Source organism: Nerophis lumbriciformis, linkage group LG27 (assembly GCF_033978685.3).
Source record: "Nerophis lumbriciformis linkage group LG27, RoL_Nlum_v2.1, whole genome shotgun sequence".
Taxonomy (NCBI): Eukaryota; Metazoa; Chordata; class Actinopteri; order Syngnathiformes; family Syngnathidae; genus Nerophis; species Nerophis lumbriciformis.
The window spans coordinates 38,717,501-38,739,899 of NC_084574.2; the positions used below are offsets into that span (position 1 = coordinate 38,717,501).

Consider the following 22,399-nt stretch of genomic DNA (forward strand, 5'->3'; position numbering starts at 1 on the left):
ATAACAACGGGCGGGTGCGGTTCTGATTAAATGTTAGATCGGGTGGATGGCGGATGGTTGACGACTTTCTGATGCGGTTGCGGATGAAATAATTGCCTATCCGCGCATCTCTAATATATATATATATATATATATATATATATATATATATATATATATATATATATACATTAGACATTATACATCATAAGTTATACATTATACATCATAAATTATACTTTAGACATACATTATAAGTTATACATAAGACATTATAAATCATAAGTTATACATTGTAAATCATAAGTTATACATCATAAGTTATACATTATACATCATCATTTATACATTATACATCATCATTTATACATTAGACATTATACATCATAAGTTATACATTATACATCATAAGTTATACATTAGACATTATACATCATAAGTTATACATTATACATCATAAATTATACTTTAGACATTATACATTATAAGTTATACATAAGACATTATAAATCATAAGTTATACATTGTAAATCATAAGTTATACATCATAAGTTATGCATTATACATTAGAAATTAGACATTATACATCATAAGTTATACATTATACATCATAAGTTATACTTTAGACATTATACATTATAAGTTATACATTGGACATTATATATCATACGTTATCAATTATACATCATACGTTATACATTATACATCATAAGGTGTACATTATACATCATAAATTATACTTTAGACATTATGCATTATAAGTTATACATTAGACATTATAAATCCTAAGTTATACATTATACATTATAAGTTATACATTATAAGTTATACATTATACATTATAAGTTATACATTATAAGTTATACATTAGTCATAAATCATAAGTTATACATCATAAATTATACTTTAGACATTATACATTCTAAGTTATACATTAGACATTATAAATCATAAGTTATACATTATACATCATAAGGTATACATTATACATCATAAGTTATACATTACACATAGTTGCAAAGTGTCCTATTTCAAAGCCATGGCTAGTAGATTTATAAACAATACACAAGCCTGTGAGCTTTGACTCTGACGAGTGAAAGCATGAGTCATGTGACAGCAGCTCTGCGCTGTGATTGGCTGCAGGGACGAGGAGATTCGAGAGAAGTGCGGAGAAGACGCCGTCCATTACTTGTCCTTCCAGCGACACATCATCGGACTCCTGGTGGTGGTGGGAGTTCTCTCTGTGGGCATCGTGCTGCCCGTCAACTTCTCTGGAGACCTGCTGGGTAAATACTACACTTCATCAAAGTACTACACTTCTAATACTACATCAAAGTACTACACTTCTAAAACTACATCAAAGTACTACACTTCTAATACTACATCAAAGTACTTGACATGTACTGGTGGTGGTATGAGTTCTCTCTGTGGGCATCGTGCTGCCCGTCAACTTCTCTGGAGACCTGCTGGGTAAATACTACACTTCATCAAAGTACTGCACTTCTAAAACTACATCAAATTACTACACTTCTAATACTACATCAAAGTACTACACTTCTAATACTACATCAAAGTACTACACTTCTAATACTACATCAAAGTACTTGACATGTACTGGTGGTGGTATGAGTTCTCTCTGTGGGCATCGTGCTGCCCGTCAACTTCTCTGGAGACCTGCTGGGTAAATACTACACTTCATCAAAGTACTACACTTCATCAAAGTACTACACTTCTAATACTACATCAAAGTACTACACTTCTAATACTACATCAAAGTACTTGACATGTACTGGTGGTGGTGGGAGTTCTCTCTGTGGGCATCGTGCTGCCCGTCAACTTCTCTGGAGACCTGCTGGGTAAATACTACACTTCTAATACTTGACATGTATTACACTTCAAATACTTTCTGAAAGTACTTAACATGTATTACATTTCAAATACTTCCTGAAAGTACTTAACATGTATTACATTTCAAATACTTCCTGAAAGAACTTTAGATATAACTAAATATTAAGTTTAAAATACTTCCTGAAATAACTTTAAAAATAACAAAATATTCTATTTAAAATACATCCTGAAAGTACTTAACATGTATTACACTTCTAATACTTCCTGAAAGTACTGTACATGTATTACACTTCAAATACTTCCTGAAAGTACTTTACATGTATTACTCTTCTAATACTTCCTGAAAGTACTTGACATGTATTACACTTCAAATACTTCCTGAAAGTACTTTGCATGTATTAGACTTTAAATACTTCTTGAAAGTAATTTACATGTATTACATTTCAAATACTTCCTGAAAGTACTTTACATATATTACATTTCAAATACTTCCTGAAAGAACTTTAGATTAAACAAAATATTTTATTTAAAATACATCTTGGAAGAACTTTGTATAAAACTAAATATTATATTTAAAATATATCCTGAAAGAACAATAAATAAAACTAAATATTATATTTAAAATACTTCCTGAAAGAACTTTATATATAACTAAATATTATATTTAAAATACTTCCTGAAAGAACTTTAGATACAACTATTACCAAGTTTTGTGCAAATAAATGACGTACATTCAAGTAAAACGTTGAAAACTATTCTGTCAATAAAATTGCATTGGAGTAGAAATATTGTGTCTTTTCTTCAGCTAATTTAAATTATGCAAGCAAATAATCACCTGTGATTAATCATCATTCATCTAAGATGTGATTAATCATCATTAATCTAAGATGTGATTAATCATCATTAATCTAAGATGTGATTAATCATCTTTCATCTAAAATGTGATTAATTTGATTAAAAAGACAAATCATTTGACTAAACTGTCATGGAGACACAAAGCCGTGCATGACATGTACCACCCACATATAGTAGGGCTTTGTGTCTCCATGACAGTTTAGTCTTCAACTTGTGGGTGGTACATGCCATGCAGGGCTTTGTGTATCTCCATCACAGTTTATTCTTCAACTTGTGGGTGGTACATGCCATGCAGGGCTTTGTGTATCTCCATCACAGTTTATTCTTCAACTTGTGGGTGGTACATGCCATGCAGGGCTTTGTGTATCTCCATGACAGTTTATTCTTCAACTTGTGGGTGGTACATGCCATGCAGGGCTTTGTGTATCTCCATCACAGTTTATTCTTCAACTTGTGGGTGGTACATGCCATGCAGGGCTTTGTGTCTCTCCATCACAGTGTATTCTTCAACTTGTGGGTGGTACATGCCATGCAGAGCTTTGTGTATCTCCATCACAGTTTATTCTTCAACTTGTGGGTGGTACATGCCATGCAGGGCTTTGTGTCTCTCCATCACAGTTTATTCTTCAACTTGTGGGTGGTACATGCCATGCAGGGCTTTGTGTATCTCCATCACAGTTTATTCTTCAACTTGTGGGTGGTACATGCCATGCAGGGCTTTGTGTCTCTCCATCACAGTTTATTCTTCAACTTGTGGGTGGTACATGCCATGCAGGGCTTTGTGTCTCTCCATCACAGTTTTTTTCTTCAACTTGTGGGTGGTACATGCCATGCAGGGCCCTGTCTCTCCTTGACAGTTTATTCGTCAACTTGTGGGTGGTACATGCCATGCAGGGCTTTGTGTCTCTCCATCACAGTTTATTTTTCAACTTGTGGGTGGTACATGCCATGCAGGACCCTGTCTGTCCATGACAGTTTATTCTTCAACTTGTGGGTGGTACATGCCATGCAGGGCTTTGTGTCTCTCCATGACAGTTTATTCTTCAACTTGTGGGTGGTACATGCCATGCAGGGCTTTGTGTCTCTCCATCACAGTTTATTCTTCAACTTGGGATGGTACATGTCATGCAGGGCTTTGTGTCTCTCCATGACAGTTTATTCATCAACTTGGGGTGGTACATGCCATGCAGGGCATTGTCTCTCCATGACAGTGTATTTAAGTATGATGTAGTAGGGGTTGTACTACCTGAAATACCACAAGTACATCATTGCAAGTATTTTCTGTCTGTGATTCAGTACGAATTATCAGTAAAGATCATTTACTGATAAACCAAGGAACACCAGGACCGCCGTCCAAAGAAGGTAACTGCACCTGTAGACGTGTTCACCTGTGGACACCTGTAGACGTGTAGACCTGTGGACACCTGTAGACGTGTACACCTATTGGCGTGTATACTTGTAGAATTATGCACCTGCAAATGTGTACACTTCAGGACATGTACGCTTGTGAACTTGTACACTTGGCAAATTATACACCTGTGGACGTGTACACTTTTAGACGTGTACACCTGTGGAATTATACACCTGTGGATGTATACACTTTTAGACGTGTACACCTGTAGAATTATATACGCCTGTAGACGTGTACACATGTGGACACCTGTAGACGTGTACACCTGTGGAATTATACGACAGTAGACCTGGACACCTGTGTAATTATACACCTGTGGACTTGTACACCTTTACAATTATAAGACTGTAAACGTGTACACTTCTAGATATGTACACCAGTGTAATTATATGCTTGTAGACCTGTACACCTGTGGAATTATACGCCTGTAGACCTGTACACTTGTGGAATTATACGCCTGTAGACGTTTACACCTGCGGAATTAAACGCCTGTAGACCTGTACACCTGTGGAATTATACGCCTGTTAGACCTGTACACCTGTGGAATTATACGCCTGTAGACGTGTACGCCTGTAGACGTGTACGCCTGTAGACGTGTACGCCTGTAGACGTTTACACCTGCGGAATTAAACGCCTGTAGACCTGTACACCTGTGGAATTATACACCTGTAGACGTGTACACCTGTGGAATTATACGCCTGTAGACGTTTACACCTTCGGAATTAAACGCCTGTAGACATGTACACCTGTGGAATTAAACGCCTGTAGACCTGTACACCTGTGGAATTAAACGCCTGTAGACCTGTACACCTGTGGAATTATATGCCTGTAGACCTGTACACCTGTAGACATGTACACCTGTGGAATTATACACCTGTGGACTTGTACACCTTTAAGAATTATACACCTGTAAACATGTACACTTCTAGACATGTACACCTGTGGAATTATACTCCTGTAAATGTGTACACTTCTAGAATTATAAACCTGTAGACGTGTATTTTTGTGGAAATATACATCTGTATGTGTGTACACTTTTAGACGTGTACACCTGTGGATTGTAGACATGTACACCTATAGGTAGATGTGTACCCCTGTGGATTGTAGACATGTACATCTGTAGGTAGATGTGTACACCTGTAGATTTTAAATGTGTACACCTGTAGATTTTAAATGTGTACACCTGTAGACATGTACACTTGTGGAATTATACACCTGTGGACTTGTACACCTTTAGAATTATACGCCTGTAAACGTGTACACCTGTGGAATTATACACCTGTGGACTTGTATACCTTTAGAATTATATACCTGTAAACGTGTACACTTCTAGACATGTACACCTGTGGAATTATACTCCTGTAAATGTGTACACTTCTTGAATTATAAACCTGTAGACGTGTATTTTTGTGGAATTATACACCTGTATGTGTGTACACTTTTAGACGTGTACACCTGTGGATTGTAGACATGTACACCTGTAGGTAGATGTGTACCCCTGTGGATTGTAGATGTGTACACCTGTGGGTAGATGTGTACACCTGTGGAATTATACTCCTGTAAATGTGTACACTTCTAGAATTATAAACCTGTAGACGTGTATTTTTGTGGAATTATACACCTGTATGTGTGTACACTTTTAGACGTGTACACCTGTGGATTGTAGACACGTACACCTGTAGGTAGATGTGTACACCTGTGGATTGTAGATGTGTATATCTTTAGGCAGATGTGTACACCTGTTGATTGTAAATGTGTACACCTGTGGGTAGATGTGTACACCTGTGCATTGTAGATGTGTACACCTGTAGGTAGATGTGTACACCTGTGGATTGTAGATGTGTATATCTTTAGGTAGATGTGTACACCTGTGGGTAGATGTGTACACCAGTGGATTGTAGATGTGTATTTCTTTAGGTAGATATGTACACCTGTAGGTAGATGTGTACACTTGTGGATTGTAGATGAGTACACCTGTGGGTAGATGTGTACACCTGTGGATTGTAGATGTGTATATCTTTAGGTAGATGTGTACACTTGTGGATTGTAGCTGTTTACATCTGTGGATTGTAGATGTGTACACCTGTAGATAGATGTGTACACCTGTGGATTGTAGATGTGTACATCTTTAGGCAGATGTGTACACCTGTGGATTGTAGATGTGTACACCTGTAGGTAGATGTGTACACCTGTGGATTGTGTGGATACTGTACTACATCAATGTACTACTGTACTACAGCAATGTACTACTACTGTACTACTACTGTACTACATCAATGTACTACTGTACTACAGCAATGTACTACTACTGTACTACTACTGTACTACATCAATGTACTACTGTACTACAGCAATGTACTACTGTACTACAGCAATGTACTACTACTGTACTACTACTGTACTACATCAATGTACTACTGTACTACAGCAATGTACTACTGTACTACAGCAATGTACTAATACTGTACTAGTACTGTACTACATCAATGTACTACTGTACTACAGCAATGTACTACTGTACTACAGCAATGTACTAATACTGTACTACTACTGTACTACAGCAATGTACTACATGAACCTAGTACATGAATATAGTACATGAACATCCAGCTTGGATATTTGATGTGTGAATGCTAACTTAGCTTAGCCTTCAGAAAGCCAACATGTGGGTTGATAATCAACATTGCATTTTTGGATCATCTTTTAGAAAACAACGCCTACAGTTTTGGTCGCACCACCATAGCCAACCTCAAGTCTGGGTGAGTACACCCATATTGTGATCATTATCACCTATCATAGTACACCAAATAATATACATGAACTACAAACACACTATAAAGTAGTTGTTAGCATGTAGCCAGTGAGCTAAGTGTGTGTTGTTGTTAGCATGTAGCCAGTGAGCTAAGTGTGTGTTGTTGTTAGCCTGTAGCCATGGAGCTAAATGTGTGTTGTTGTTAGCATGTAGCCAGTGAGCTCAATGTGTGTTGTTTTTAGCATGTAGCCAGTGAGCTAAGTGTGTGTTGTTGTTAGCATGTAGCCAGTGAGCTAAGTGTGTGTTGTTGTTAGCATGTAGCCAGTGAGCTAAGTGTGTGTTGTTGTTAGCATGTAGCCAGTGAGCTAAGTGTGTGTTGTTGTTAGCATTTAGCCAGTGAGCTAAGTGTGTGTTGTTGTTAGCCTGTAGCCATGGAGCTAAATGTGTGTTGTTGTTAGCATGTAGCCAGTGAGCTCAATGTGTGTTGTTTTTAGCATGTAGCCAGTGAGCTAAGTGTGTGCTGTTGTTAGCATGTAGCCAGTGAGCTAAATGTGTGTTGTTGTTAGCATGTAACCAGTGAGCTAAGTGTGTGTTGTTGTTAGCATGTAGCCAGTGAGCTAAGTGTGTGTTGTTGTTAGCATGTAGCCAGTGAGCTAAGTGTGTGTTGTTGTTAGCATTTAGCCAGTGAGCTAAGTGTGTGTTGTTGTTAGCCTGTAGCCATGGAGCTAAATGTGTGTTGTTGTTAGCATGTAGCCAGTGAGCTCAATGTGTGTTGTTTTTAGCATGTAGCCAGTGAGCTAAGTGTGTGCTGTTGTTAGCATGTAGCCAGTGAGCTAAATGTGTGTTGTTGTTAGCATGTAACCAGTGAGCTAAGTGTGTGTTGTTGTTAGCATGTAGCCAGTGAGCTAAGTGTGTGTTGTTGTTAGCATGTAGCCAGTGAGCTAAGTGTGTGTTGTTGTTAGCATTTAGCCAGTGAGCTAAATGTGTGTTGTTGTTAGCCTGTAGCCATGGAGCTAAATGTGTGTTGTTGTTAGCATGTAGCCAGTGAGCTCAATGTGTGTTGTTTTTAGCATGTAGCCAGTGAGCTAAGTGTGTGCTGTTGTTAGCATGTAGCCAGTGAGCTAAATGTGTGTTGTTGTTAGCATGTAGCCAGTGAGCTAAGTGTGTGTTGTTGTTAGCATGTAGCCAGTGAGCTAAGTGTGTGTTGTTGTTAGCATTTAGCCAGTGAGCTAAGTGTGTGTTGTTGTTAGCCTGTAGCCAGTGAGCTAAATGTGTGTTGTTGTTAGCATGTAGCCAGTGAGCTCAATGTGTGTTGTTTTTAGCATGTAGCCAGTGAGCTAAGTGTGTGCTGTTGTTAGCATGTAGCCAGTGAGCTAAATGTGTGTTGTTGTTAGCATGTAGCCAGTGAGCTAAGTGTGTGTTGTTGTTAGCATGTAGCCAGTGAGCTAAGTGTGTGTTCTTGTTAGCATGTAGCCAGTGAGCTAAGTGTGTGTTGTTGTTAGCATTTAGCCAGTGAGCTAAGTGTGTGTTGTTGTTAGCCTGTAGCCATGGAGCTAAATGTGTGTTGTTGTTAGCATGTAGCCAGTGAGCTCAATGTGTGTTGTTTTTAGCATGTAGCCAGTGAGCTAAGTGTGTGTTGTTGTTAGCATGTAGCCAGTGAGCTAAATGTGTGTTGTTGTTAGCATGTAGCCAGTGAGCTAAGTGTGTGTTGTTGTTAGCATGTAGCCAGTGAGCTAAATGTGTTTTGTTGTTAGCATGTAGCCAGTGAGCTAAATGTGTGTTGTTGTTAGCATGTAGCCAGTGAGCTAAGTGTGTGTTGTTGTTAGCATGTAGCCAGTGAGCTAAATGTGTTTTGTTGTTAGCATGTAGCCAGTGAGCTAAATGTGTGTTGTTGTTGCATTCAGGACCAACCTGCTATGGCTCCACACGTCCTTCGCCTTCATGTACCTGCTGCTCACGGTCTACAGCATGAGGAGACACACGTCCAAGATGCATTACAAGGAAGACGACCTGGTAGCACGCCGCCAGTCCAACCACACGCTAACTACGCACACTCCTGTTCAGTCCAGATTTGTGTCTTGCAGGTGAAACGCACGTTGTTCATTAACGGCATCTCCAAGTATGCCGAAGAGTGTCAGATCAAAGAACACTTTGAGTACGTACTGTTAGCTGGTAGTTAGCCTGTTAGCAGTAGTTAGCATGTTAGCATCCAACAATATGCTGACCCCCTGCAGGCAGGCGTACGAGAACTGCACGGTTCTGGAAGCTCGCATCTGCTACAACGTGGCCAAGCTCATGGCTCTGAATGCAGAAAGGTATGTTAGCGTACACGGTTAGCACGGTGGCGTTGCGCTAACACTGCCGGCGTGTGACAGGAAGAAGACGGAGCGCAGCAAGAAGTTCTTCACCGACCTGATGGCCAAGGAGCACGTTCCAACCATGATCAACCCCAAACCCTGCGGACATCTCTGCTGCTGCGCCATCGCCGGCTGCGAGGAGGTGACTCCCATTGATCACATGACGCGTGCTCGCTGGCTAGCGCGGTGTGCTCTGCTCGCAGGAGGAGGCGGTCAGCTACTACACCAACAGGGAAGCCAAGTTGAAGGAGGAGTACAGGAAGGAGAAGGAGAAGGTCCACACCAAACCACTGGGCATGGCTTTCGTCACCTTCCAGAATGAGGCCATGACTGCCATGTAAGCCCCGCCCCCTTGCGCACGGCAACCATCTTGTTTGGGTGGTGAAGTCTTGAAGTTTCTTTGCAGAATCCTGAAGGACTTCAACGCTTGTCAGGTCCAAGGGTGTCGCTGTCGTCAGGAACCTCGCTTGTCGCAGTTCAGCCAAGTTCTCCACGTGCACCACTGGAGCGTCTCGTACGCGCCCGACCCTCAAAACGTGCGCTGGTGGGTGTGCACGCCGCTCGCTCCCAAGGCCCGCACCTGCCAGCTCACCTGTCCTTGTGTCCCTCAGGGAGCACCTGTCCCTGGGCGGAGTCTCCTGGTGGATCCGCTGCTTGATCATCAACTGCATCCTCTTCCTCCTGCTCTTCTTCCTCACCACGCCCGCCATCATCATCTCCACCATGGACAAGTTCAACGTCACCAAGCCTGTGGAGTACCTCAACGTGATGTTCCTCTCATCAGTCTTCATCCGCAGGAGCTCCGCCCCCTCAACTCTGACTCTCTTGTCCTGCGCAGAACCCCATCGTCACCCAGTTCTTCCCGACTCTCCTCCTCTGGGCCCTCTCCGCCCTGCTGCCCACCATCGTCTACTACTCCGCTTTCTTCGAGGCGCACTGGACCAGGTTGGACCCCACAGTCCTAGTTCAATTCTAGTGCTAGCTCACCTCTAGTCTGGGTTCACCACTAGTCTGAGTTGACCTATAGTCCCACACCCTGCTGCTCACCATCGTGGGCAGCAGGGTGTGGCGCACTGGACCAGGTTGGACTGCACAGTCCCAGTTCAATTCTAGTCCTAGTTCAAATCCAGTCTTGGATCACTGCTAGTCCTAGGTCACTTCTACTCCTAGTTCACTCATAGTCTGAGTTCACCTCTAGTCCCACACCCTGCTGCCCACCATCGTCTACTACTCCGCTTTCTTCGAGGCGCACTGGACTAGGTTGGACTGCACAGTCCTAGTTCAATTCTAGTCCTAGTTCAAATCCAGTCTTAGATCACTGCTAGTCCTAGGTCACTTCTAGTCCTAGTTCACTTCTAGTCTGAGTTCACCTCTAGTCCCACACCCTGCTGCCCACCATCGTCTACTTCTCTGCTTTCTTCGAGGCGCACTGGACCAGGTTTGGACTGCACAGTCCTAGTTCAAAATTAGTCCTAGGTCACTTCTAGTCCCACACCCTGCTGCCCACCATCGTCTACTACTCCGCTTTCTTCGAGGCGCACTGCACCAGGTTGGACTGCACAGTCCTAGTTTAATTCTAGTCCTAGTTCAAATTCAGTTGTAGATCACTGCTAGTCCTAGGTCACTCCTAGTCTGAGTTCACCTCTAGTCCCACACCCTGCTGCCCACCATCGTCTACTATTCTGCTTTCTTCGAGGTGCACTGGACCAGGTTGGACCCCACAGTGCTTGTTATAGTCCTACTTTTAGTCCTGGGTCAATTCTAGTCCCAGCTCACTGCTAGTCTGAGTTCACCTCTCGTCCCACACCCTGCTGCCCACCATCGTCTACTATTCTGCTTTCTTCGAGGTACACTGGACCAGGTTGGACTGCACAGTCCTAGTTAAATTCTAGTCCTAGTTCACTTCTAGTTCTAAATCACTAATAGTCCTAGCTCACTTCTAGTCAGAGATCAAATCCAGTCCTAAGTCACCTCTAGTCCAAGGTCACTTCTAGTCCCAGTGCACTTGTACTTGGTTTACTACTAGTCCCCACACCCCTTCCACGCCCAAGACAAAGACCACTTGCAGTCACGAAACAAGAGACTTTTTCTAGTCTCAAGGCCAGGTCTAGTCAGGAGGTGCTGATGCTGATATTGTCTGTGCAGGTCTGGAGAAAACCGGACTACGATGCACAAGTGCTACACCTTTCTGATCTTCATGGTCCTTCTCCTGCCCTCTCTTGGACTCAGCAGGTACATCTTCTTTTGCACCTTACATGAACCTTTGACCCTGGCTTACCACGCTGTGGTCTTGCAGTCTGGACGTTTTCTTCCGATGGCTCTTTGATAGAAAGTTTCTGGACGACGCCACCGTCCGCTTTGAGTGAGTCCGGGGTGGGGTTAGTTCCCTGTTCCAGCGAGCAGAAGTAAAGACACTTGTCTACAGGTGCGTCTTCCTGCCGGACAACGGAGCCTTCTTCGTCAACTATGTAATCGCCTCGGCCTTCATCGGGAACGCCATGGACCTGCTGCGCATCCCGGGCCTGCTCATGTACATGATCCGACTGTGCTTGGCGCGCTCGGCCGCCGACCGCCGCAATGTCAAGAGGGTGAGGACACACCAGGTCAGGTGTCTTCGTCTGAGCCAAGGATCGGCACTTGTGGGAAAGCCCCGCCCTCACCTGTTGTCTACCTGCCCCTCTTGTCCAATCCCCGCCCTCACCTGTTGTCTACCTGCCCCTCTTGTCTAAGACCCGCCCTCACCTGTTGTCTACCTGCCCCTCCTGTCTAAGGCCCGCCCTCACCTGTTGTCTACCTGCCCCTCTTGTCTAAGGCCCGCCCTCTCCTGTTGTCTACCTGTCCCTCTTGTCTAAGACCCACCCTCACCTGTTGTCTACCTGGCCCTCTTATCCAAGCCCCGCCCTCACCTGTTGTCTACCTGCCTCTCTTTTATAATCCCCGCCCTCACCTGTTGTCTACCTGCCTCTCTTTTATAATCCCCGCCCTCACCTGTTGTCTACCTGCCTCTCTTGTCTAAGCCCCGCCCTCACCTGTTGTCTACCTGCCCCTCTTGTCTAAGCCCCGCCCTCACCTGTTGTCTACCTGCCTCTCTTGTCTAAGCCCCGCCCTCACCTGTTGTCTACCTTCCCCTCTCGTCTAAGACCTGCCCTCACCTGTTGTCTACCTGTCCCTCTTGTCCAATCCCCGCCCTCACCTGTTGTCTACCTGCCCCTCTTGTCTAAGACCCGCCCTCACCTGTTGTCAACCTGCCCCTCCTGTCTAAGGCCCGCCCTCACCTGTTGTCTACCTGCCCCTCTTGTCTAAGCCCCGCCCTCACCTGTTGTCTACCTGCCCCTCTTGTCTAAGCCCCGCCCTCACCTGTTGTCTACCTGCCCCTCTTGTCTAAGGCCCGCCCTCACCTGTTGTCTACCTGCCCCTCTTGTCTAGGGTGCTGTCTCTCTTGTTTAAGCCCCGCCCTCACCTGTTGTCTACCTGCCCCTCTTGTCTAAGACCCACCCTCACCTGTTGTCTACCTGCCCCTCTTGTCTAAGATCCGCCCTCACCTGTTGTCTACCTGCCCCTCTTGTCTAAGACCCACCCTCACCTGTTGTCTACCTGCCCCTCTTGTCTAAGACCCACCCTCACCTGTTGTCTGCCTGCCCCTCTTGTCTAAGACCCGCCCTCACCTGTTGTCTACCTGCCCCTCTTGTTTAAGGCCCGCCCTCACCTGTTGTCTACCTGTCCCTCTTGTCTAAGCCCCGCCCTCACCTGTTGTCTGCCTGCCCCTCTTGTCTCAGCATCAAGCGTACGAGTTCCAGTTTGGAGCGGCGTACGCCTGGATCATGAACGTCTTCACCGTGGTGATGGCCTACAGCATCACCTGTCCCATCATCGTACCCTTTGGTGAGTGTCTCTCTCACACACACACACACGCACGCATGCACACACACACACACACACACACACACACACACACACACACACACACACACACACACACACACACAGTCCTGTGATCATGTGACCATCATGGTGCCACAGGTCTGATGTACATGCTTCTCAAGCACCTGGTGGACAGGTACAACATGTACTACGCCTACCTGCCGTCCAAACTGGACAAGAAGATCCACTCAGGTGCTGTCACACAGGTGGTGGCCGCGCCCATCCTCTGCCTTTTCTGGCTGCTTTTTTTCTCCACCATGCGCACAGGTAAGCCCCGCCTTTTTTCTTTTTCACGGTGCAGCTGGCTAAACCAGGGTTAGGGTTAACGGGTAACATTTAGAGGTTAACGGCTAACAGTTAAGGTTAATGAGTAACAGTTATGGGTTAGGGATAATAGGTAACAGTTATTAGTGGTTAGGGTTAACTGTAACAGTTATGGGTTAGGGATAATAGGTAACAGTTATTAGTGGTTAGGGTTAACTGTAACAGTTATGGGTTAGGGATAATGGGTAACAGTCAGGAGTTAGGGTTAAAGGATAACAGTCAGGGTTAGGGTTGAAGGGTAACAGTTAGGGGTTAGGGTTAACGGTAACAGTTAGTGGTTAGGGTTAACGGTAACAGTTATGGGTTAGGGATAATGGGTAACATTCAGGAGTTAGGGTTGAAGGGTAACAGTTATGGGTTAGGGTTAAAGGGTAACAGTTAGGGGTTAGGGTTAAGGGGTAACCGTTAGGGGTTAGGGTTATAGGATAACAGTTGGGGGTTAGGGTTAAAGGGTAACAGTTAAGGTTTAGGGTTAAAGGATAACAGTTAGGGGCTAGGGTTAAAGGGTAACAGTTAGGGGTTAGGGTTAAAGGATAACAGTTAGGGGTTAGGGTTAAAGCTTAACAGTTAGGGGTTAGGCTTAAAGGATAGCAGTTAGGGGTTAGTGTTAAAGGGTAACCGTTAGGGGTTAGGGTTAAAGGGTAACAGTTAGGGGTTAGGGTTAAAGGATAAGAGTTAGGGGTTAGGGTTAAAGGATAACATTTAGAGGTTAGGGTTAAAGGATAACAGTTAGGGGTTAGGGTTAAAGGGTAACAGTTAGGGGTTAGGGTTAAAGGATAACAGTTAGGGGTTAGGGTTAAAGGGTAACAGTTAGGAGTTAGGGTTAAAGGATAACAGTTAGGGGTTAGGGTTAAAGGATAACAGTTAGGAGTTCGGGTTAAAGGGTAACAGTTAGAGGTTAGGGTTAAAGGGTAAGAGTTAGGGGTTAGGGCTAAAGGATAACAGTTAAAGGTTAGGGTTACCGAGTAACAGTCAGGTTAAACGGGTAACAGTTTTCATGTTGTTTCTTCCTAACGCAGGTTTCGAGACACCGACGTCCATGTTCACACTGGTAGTTCTGGTGGTGACCATCGTGGTGTGTTTGTCCCACGTGTGTTTCGGACACTTCAAGTACCTGAGCGCTCACAACTACAAGGTACGTGCAGGCGTGGTCTCGGTGTGCGTGTTTAACAACTACAAGGTACGTGCAGGCGTGGTCTCGGTGTGCGCGTTTAACAACTACAAGGTACGTGCAGGCGTGGTCTCGGTGTGCGTGTTTAACAACTACAAGGTACGTGCAGGCGTGGTCTCGGTGTGCACGTGTAACAACTACAAGGTACGTGCAGGCGTGGTCTCGGTGTGCGTGTGTAACAACTACAAGGTACGTGCAGGCGTGGTCTCGGTGTGCGCGTGTAACAACTACAAGGTACGTGCAGGCGTGGTCTCGGTGTGCGCGTTTAACAACTACAAGGTACGTGCAGGCGTGGTCTCGGTGTGCGTGTTTAACAACTACAAGGTACGTGCAGGCGTGGTCTCGGTGTGCACGTGTAACAACTACAAGGTACGTGCAGGCGTGGTCTCGGTGTGCGTGTGTAACAACTACAAGGTACGTGCAGGCGTGGTCTCGGTGTGCACGTGTAACAACTACAAGGTACGTGCAGGCGTGGTCTCGGTGTGCACGTGTAACAACTACAAGGTACGTGCAGGCGTGGTCTCGGTGTGCGCGTGTAACAACTACAAGGTACGTGCAGGCGTGGTCTCGGTGTGCACGTGTAACAACTACAAGGTACGTGCAGGCGTGGTCTCGGTGTGCACGTGTAACAACTACAAGGTACGTGCAGGCGTGGTCTCGGTGTGCACGTGTAACAACTACAAGGTACGTGCAGGCGTGGTCTCGGTGTGCGCGTGTAACAACTACAAGGTACGTGCAGGCGTGGTCTCGGTGTGCACGTGTAACAACTACAAGGTACGTGCAGGCGTGGTCTCGGTGTGCACGTGTAACAACTACAAGGTACGTGCAGGCGTGGTCTCGGTGTGCACGTTTAACAACTACAAGGTACGTGCAGGCGTGGTCTTGGTGTGCACGTGTAACAACTACAAGGTACGTGCAGGCGTGGTCTCGGTGTGCACGTGTAACAACTACAAGGTACGTGCAGGCGTGGTCTCGGTGTGCGCGTGTAACAACTACAAGGTACGTGCAGGCGTGGTCTCGGTGTGCACGTGTAACAACTACAAGGTACGTGCAGGCGTGGTCTCGGTGTGCACGTGTAACAACTACAAGGTACGTGCAGGCGTGGTCTCGGTGTGCACGTTTAACAACTACAAGGTACGTGCAGGCGTGGTCTTGGTGTGCACGTGTAACAACTACAAGGTACGTGCAGGCGTGGTCTCGGTGTGCACGTGTAACAACTACAAGGTACGTGCAGGCGTGGTCTCGGTGTGCGCGTGTAACAACTACAAGGTACGTGCAGGCGTGGTCTCGGTGTGCACGTGTAACAACTACAAGGTACGTGCAGGCGTGGTCTCGGTGTGCACGTGTAACAACTACAAGGTACGTGCAGGCGTGGTCTCGGTGTGCACGTGTAACAACTACAAGGTACGTGCAGGCGTGGTCTCGGTGTGCACGTGTAACAACTACAAGGTACGTGCAGGCGTGGTCTCGGTGTGCACGTTTAACAACTACAAGGTACGTGCAGGCGTGGTCTTGGTGTGCACGTTTAACAACTACAAGGTACGTGCAGGCGTGGTCTCGGTGTGCACGTGTAACAACTACAAGGTACGTGCAGGCGTGGTCTCGGTGTGCGCGTGTAACAACTACAAGGTACGTGCAGGCGTGGTCTCGGTGTGCACGTGTAACAACTACAAGGTACGTGCAGGCGTGGTCTCGGTGTGCACGTGTAACAACTACAAGGTACGTGCAGGCGTGGTCTCGGTGTGCACGTTTAACAACTACAAGGTACGTGCAGGCGTGGTCTTGGTGTGCACGTGTAACAACTACAAGGTACGTGCAGGCGTGGTCTCGGTGTGCACGTTTAACAACTACAAGGTACGTGCAGGCGTGGTCTTGGTGTGCACGTGTAACAACTACAAGGTACGTGCAGGCGTGGTCTTGGTGTGCACGTGTAACAACTACAAGGTACGTGCAGGCGTGGTCTCGGTGTGCACGTGTAACAACTACAAGGTACGTGCAGGCGTGGTCTCGGTGTGCGCGTGTAACAACTACAAGGTACGTGCAGGCGTGGTCTCGGTGTGCACGTGTAACAACTACAAGGTACGTGCAGGCGTGGTCTCGGTGTGCGCGTGTAACAACTACAAAGGTACGTGCAGGCGTGGTCTTGGTGTGCACGTGTAACTTTGTGCAATTTGTGTGTCAGATCGACACCAAGGACTCTGACGCCGAAGCGGTGGAGAACGGTCGTCCGCCCCGCACGTCGGCCTCGCCCCCCTCCAAATCTCAGGTGTGTGTCATTAGCATGCTAACACATTAGCATGTGGTTAACCTGCTAACACCGTGCCCCCCCCCCCCCCCCCCCGCCCCCCCCCCCCCCCCCCCCCCCCCCCCCCAGCAGCAAATGTACATCGCTCAGGTGCTTCAGGACCCCAACTCGGACGAGCCCGGCGAGGACCGGGCGTCGTCCCAGGATGAAGAGTTGCTCAACGGAGGAAACAACATCAACGAGGCGGATTTCCAGTCAGGGGAGGACAGTCTGATCGCCAACGAGGTCCGCCCGTAGCGAGGGGTGGAGCTCGAGGGAGGGGGCGGAGACAGTTGGCGTTCCTTGTGCTCAACACCACGCGATGCTAGCTCCTCCCCTTCCTAGCTGGAAGACTTGACCCTGATCTCGGACGTCGGAACAGAAACACTTGAGTGGCGGCTGAGGGTGGAAGTTCACGCTCCCCGGATCGTCGGCCGCCAACGCCGCGCCTCGCCGACCGCCATTTGTCGTCGTGATAGAAGCTTCGCTCGAGTCTCCTCTTTTTTTCCCTGGGTTGAAGCTGGAGGAGTTTCTCTGCATGTCAGTTGGACTCCACGTGGCCTCCTCTGGAAGATCCTTTCTACCTTGTTCCTGGTGCTTCTTCCACCTGCACCCTCCTTCCTGGTGCTGAGTTAGCCTAGCTTAGCCACCTGCTAAGCTAGGCCAGGGGTCGGCAACCTTTACCAGTTAAAGAGCCATTTTGACCAGTTTCACAAATGATAGAAAACAATGGGAGCCGCAAACATTTTTGAAATTTTACATGAAATAACACTGCATACAAAGTTTTTTTTTGGCTTTCTGCTATGTATAAACCAGGGGTCTCAGATACGATGCCCACACCTTTTTATGGAATTTTTAAGCTGGTGCGGCACGCGGGCTTTAAATGAATAGCAGTTGTCAGCGTCATGCGTGCCGTGTTGGTACAGCATATTGCGCCCACTACAACCAGCGTGCCTGATCAGCCACATTTTGAATGGGGCTTCCGCTTGCTCACGTAGGTGACAGCAAGGCATACTTGTTCAACAACCACACAGGTTACACTGACGGTCACGGTATAAAAAAACTTTAACACTCTTACTAATAATGCGCCACACTGTGAACCCACACCAAACAAGAATGACAAACACATTTCGGGAGAACATCTGCACCGTAACACAACATAAACACAACAGGACAAATACCCAGAATCCCATGCAGCCCCACCTCAACCGACGTACAGAGAGGGGGGAGGGGGGGGGGTTTGATGTGTGAGAGAGCAGGCTTGGGGTGGGGGCGGGGTTTGGTGGTAGCAGGGGTGTATAATGTAGCCCGGAAGAGTCAGGGCTGCATGGGATTCTGGGTGTTTGTTCTGTTGTGTTAAGGTGCAGATGTTCTCCCGAAATGTGTTTGTCATTCTTGTTTGGTTTTGGTTCAAAGTGTGGCGCATTATTAGTAAGAGTGTTAAAGTTGTTTTATATGGTCACCGTCAGTGTAACCTGTGTGGCTGTTGAACAAGTATGCCTTGCTGTCACGTGCGTGTTCAAGCAGAAGATGTATGATGTATAACAAGTGTTGGGCTGGCACGTTGTTAATACAGATTGTAGAGGGCGCCAAATGTTGTACCATCATGGCACGCCCTTATTATAGCTGTAAGAGTGAAAATCGGTGAATATTAATCCCGGGAGTTTTCTACGAGAGGCACTGAAATCCGGAAGTCTCACGGGAAAATTGGGGGGTTCAGCAAGTAAGCTGCTGAGCCGCATCAGAGTGATCAAAGAGCCGCGGGTTGCCGACCCCTGAGCTAGGCTAACAGCACGCTTTAGTTCTTCGCACCTCAGCTCAGCAGGCTAACGTTTGCCACAAGAGGACACAAAGTGTTTTATGGTTTCAGTCCTCCAAGTGAGGTGGCAAAGTACATCTCTTTGGTTGCCATGGCAATGCAAAGTCAACACACTAGTTGTAACGGAGCGTTTATAATGACTTAATTAGATGTCTCAGGTGTGCTTTCTTTCCCCTCAAAAGTAATGTTTACATCCGTTTTGTTGCTTTTTTTTTTTCCTTTGTGCGTCTGTTGGTGCGCGTGTGTGTGCGCACGCAGCGCTGAACTGTGAAAGCTGTAGACGCCAACACCACCTGGCGGGGTGCCTTGTGGGGGTCTACATGCCGGAGAAGCCGCTGTGTGTCGGGCAACTGCAGACTTCCTGCTGTGACGGTAGACGTCGTTCACGATGTCGCCACGGCAACACCTTTTGTGTTTCCTGCTCCACAATAAAAGCGTGTGTTTTATTGTGTAGGAGGAGGAAGTCGCGGGCGTGAAAGGGAACGTTTTGGTTAGCCTGTGAAGCTAACCACTTCCTCGCTTTGCTCTCTTTCCCGGCCATTGAAAACTTCGAGCTCCAAAATGTCAAAAGAAGCAAACGCGTGTATATAAAAAGTAGATGTCAAAGTGCACTAAACGCCCACAATAACTTTTTATTTATTGCTGTAACTATTTATTTTCACTTGTACGCTTATTTCTGTCAACTGATCAATAAAAATGTCTCATCATCTCTTTGTCAATGTTCTGTAATATCCATATACTAGATCAGGGGTTCGGCGGAGGTCAAGACACATCCGACTCATCGTGAAAATAAAAACCTTTCCCTATCGGCGTATTACGGATACGTCAACAGCAGAAGTCAGACTGATTTGCAGGTGTGTCATTTGTTGTGAGTTTATGCACTGTGTTGCTTTTGTTCTTTGAACAAGGTGATGTTCATCATACTTGCCAACCTTGAGACCTCCGATTTCGGGAGGTGGGAGGTTGGGGTGGGGCGGGGCGCGGTTAAGAGGAGAGGAGTATATTGACAGCTAGAATTCACCAAGTCAAGTATTTCATACATATATATATATATATATATACATATATACAATTAGAATATTTTGAAAAACTTGATTTATTTCAGTAATTGCATTCAAAAGGTGTAACTTGTACATTATATTTATTCATTGCACACAGACTGATGCATTCAAATGTTTATTTCATTTAATTTTGATGATTTGAAGTGGCAACAAATGAAAATCCAAAATTCCGTGTGTCACAAAATTAGAATATTACTTAAGGCTAATACAAAAAAGGGATTTTTAGAAATGTTGGCCAACTGAAAAGTATGAAAATGAAAAATATGAGCATGTACAATACTCAATACTTGGTTGGAGCTCCTTTTGCCTCAATTACTGCGTTAATGCGGCGTGGCATGGAGTCGATGAGTTTCTGGCACTGCTCAGGTGTTATGAGAGCCCAGGTTGCTCTGATAGTGGCCTTCAACTCTTCTGCGTTTTTGGGTCTGGCATTCTGCATCTTCCTTTTCACAATACCCCACAGATTTTCTATGGGGCTAAGGTCAGGGGAGTTGGCGGGCCAATTTAGAACAGAAATACCATGGTCCGTAAACCAGGCACGGGTAGATTTTGCGCTGTGTGCAGGCGCCAAGTCCTGTTGGAACTTGAAATCTCCATCTCCATAGAGCAGGTCAGCAGCAGGAAGCATGAAGTGCTCTAAAACTTGCTGGTAGACGGCTGCGTTTTGGATTTTCATTTGTTGCCACTTCAAATCATCAAAATTAAATGAAATAAACATTTGAATGCATCAGTCTGTATGCAATGAATACATATAATGTACAACTTACACCTTTTGAATGCAATTACTGAAATAAATCAAGTTTTTCAAAATGTTCTAATTTACTGGCTTTTACCTGTATATCTACATCCTGAAAATATGCTAACAAAACTGTGTTTAGATAATTGATACTTCAAACTTGCATAAATAAATATTAAGGAATATAACATAACTTGGCTTCTGAGAGTTTCAAAATGTAATGAATAAAATGCTAAAGTTGTTGATAAACAAGCAATTATTTTAATAATTAAATATGGTCATTTTAAATGAATTATTATGATAATTTAAAATCAATTATTTCAAATATGTTTATCCATCCATCCATCCATCCATCTTCTTCCGCTTATCCGAGGTCGGGTCGCGGGGGCAGCAGCCTAAGCAGGGAAGCCCAGACTTCCCTCTCCCCAGCCACTTGGTCCAGCTCCTCCCGGGGGATCCCGAGGCGTTCCCAGGCCAGCCGGGAGACATAGTCTTCCCAACGTGTCCTGGGTCTTCCCCGTGGCCTCCTACCGGTCGGACGTGCCCTAAACACCTCCCGAGGGAGGCGATCGGGTGGCATCCTGACCAGATGCCCGAACCACCTCATCTGGCTCCTCTCCATGTGGAGGAGCAGCGGCTTTACTTTGAGCTCCTCCCGGATGACAGAGCTTCTCACCCTATCTCTAAGGGAGAGCCCCGCCACCCGGCGGAGGAAACTCATTTCGGCCGCTTGTACCCGTGATCTTGTCCTTTCGGTCATAACCCAAAGCTCATGACCATAGGTGAGGATGGGAACGTAGATCGACCGGTAAATTGAGAGCTTTGCCTTCCGGCTCAGCTCCTTCTTGTCATGTCTGTGTAATCATGTTTTGTTTTAAGTCATGTTTTGTTTAGTTATAGGACTCTTTAGTTTCTGTCTTTTCACTCCCTTGTCTTGTTTCCATGATTACCCCATTAGTTTCACCTGTTCCACGTTTGGACTCATTGTGCACTATTGTTTGTCACCATAGCAACCATTAGTTTTCACCTGTCACGTCACGCACCTGTTTCACGTCTTGAGTCACGCACCTGTTTTCGTTAATCATGTCTGTAGTATTTAAGTTCAGTGTTTTTCAGTTTGTCTTTCTGACGACCTCCCCACATTTATGCTCTGTCCATTCTTTCCATGTCCATTCTTCATGCAACTATTTTTGTCCAAGCCAAGTAAGTTTTTGTTCCATGTTTATAGTCTTTTTGGTTTCATAGTTTGTTCTCCGCCATTGTGCGTGCTTTTCGTTTGTACTTTTTTGCTATAGTCTTTTGGTTTCATAGTTTATTCTCCGCCTCTGTGCGCGCTTTTTGTTTGATCCTTTTTTTTGTATTTATAGTTAATAAATAAATCATGTACCTTCATTCCCGTCTCGCCCGTGCCAACTTTCCGTTGCATCCCGGAAAAGCAAACACCCAGGACCAAGTCTTGACACTTCTTCACCACAACGGATCGATACAGCGTCCGCAATACTGAAGACGCCGCACCGATCCGCCTGTCGATCTCACCATCCACTCTTCCCTCACTCGTGAACAAGACTCCCAGGTACTTGAACTCCTCCCCTTGGGGCAAGATCTCCTCCCCAACCCGCAGATGGCATTCCACCCTTTTCCGGGCGAGAACCATGGACTCGGACTTGGAGGTGCTGATTCTAAATATGTTTATTTTAATGTATAATTCTATGGCTGGATGTAATAAGGAGTCAGGGAAAAATACAAATAAAAATACAATTCATTTTGATGTTTCATTTTTTAGTTTTTTTTAATTAATAAATATATTTATTTTTAGGTAAGATAAACATAATAATACAATTTATCTCTCTAGTCTGGATGATTTAGTTCTTGTCACCCTGT

General features: G+C 45.5%; 1 protein-coding gene across 3 annotated transcripts in view; it reads left to right on the forward strand.

The window, feature by feature from the left end:
• Nucleotides 1-17,976, forward strand: part of LOC133624405 (CSC1-like protein 2) — a 39,372-nt gene extending 21,396 nt beyond the window's left edge. For 2 of the 3 annotated variants that reach the window (XM_061987911.1, XM_061987913.1), the window contains 18 exons: nt 1,123-1,265; nt 6,801-6,852; nt 8,750-8,858; nt 8,930-9,000; nt 9,080-9,160; nt 9,221-9,344; nt 9,406-9,539; nt 9,609-9,746; nt 9,814-9,967; nt 10,041-10,147; nt 11,348-11,434; nt 11,499-11,564; nt 11,628-11,790; nt 12,979-13,084; nt 13,223-13,390; nt 14,467-14,582; nt 16,801-16,884; nt 16,993-17,976. In XM_061987911.1, coding sequence (XP_061843895.1) covers nt 1,123-1,265; nt 6,801-6,852; nt 8,750-8,858; nt 8,930-9,000; nt 9,080-9,160; nt 9,221-9,344; nt 9,406-9,539; nt 9,609-9,746; nt 9,814-9,967; nt 10,041-10,147; nt 11,348-11,434; nt 11,499-11,564; nt 11,628-11,790; nt 12,979-13,084; nt 13,223-13,390; nt 14,467-14,582; nt 16,801-16,884; nt 16,993-17,160 — 2,071 coding nt within the window. In that variant the 3' untranslated portion in view covers nt 17,161-17,976. The remainder of the gene's footprint in view (nt 1-1,122; nt 1,266-6,800; nt 6,853-8,749; nt 8,859-8,929; nt 9,001-9,079; nt 9,161-9,220; nt 9,345-9,405; nt 9,540-9,608; nt 9,747-9,813; nt 9,968-10,040; nt 10,148-11,347; nt 11,435-11,498; nt 11,565-11,627; nt 11,791-12,978; nt 13,085-13,222; nt 13,391-14,466; nt 14,583-16,800; nt 16,885-16,992) is intronic. The other variant, XM_061987912.1, reaches the window with a different exon arrangement.
• Nucleotides 17,977-22,399: the final 4,423 nt, after the last annotated feature.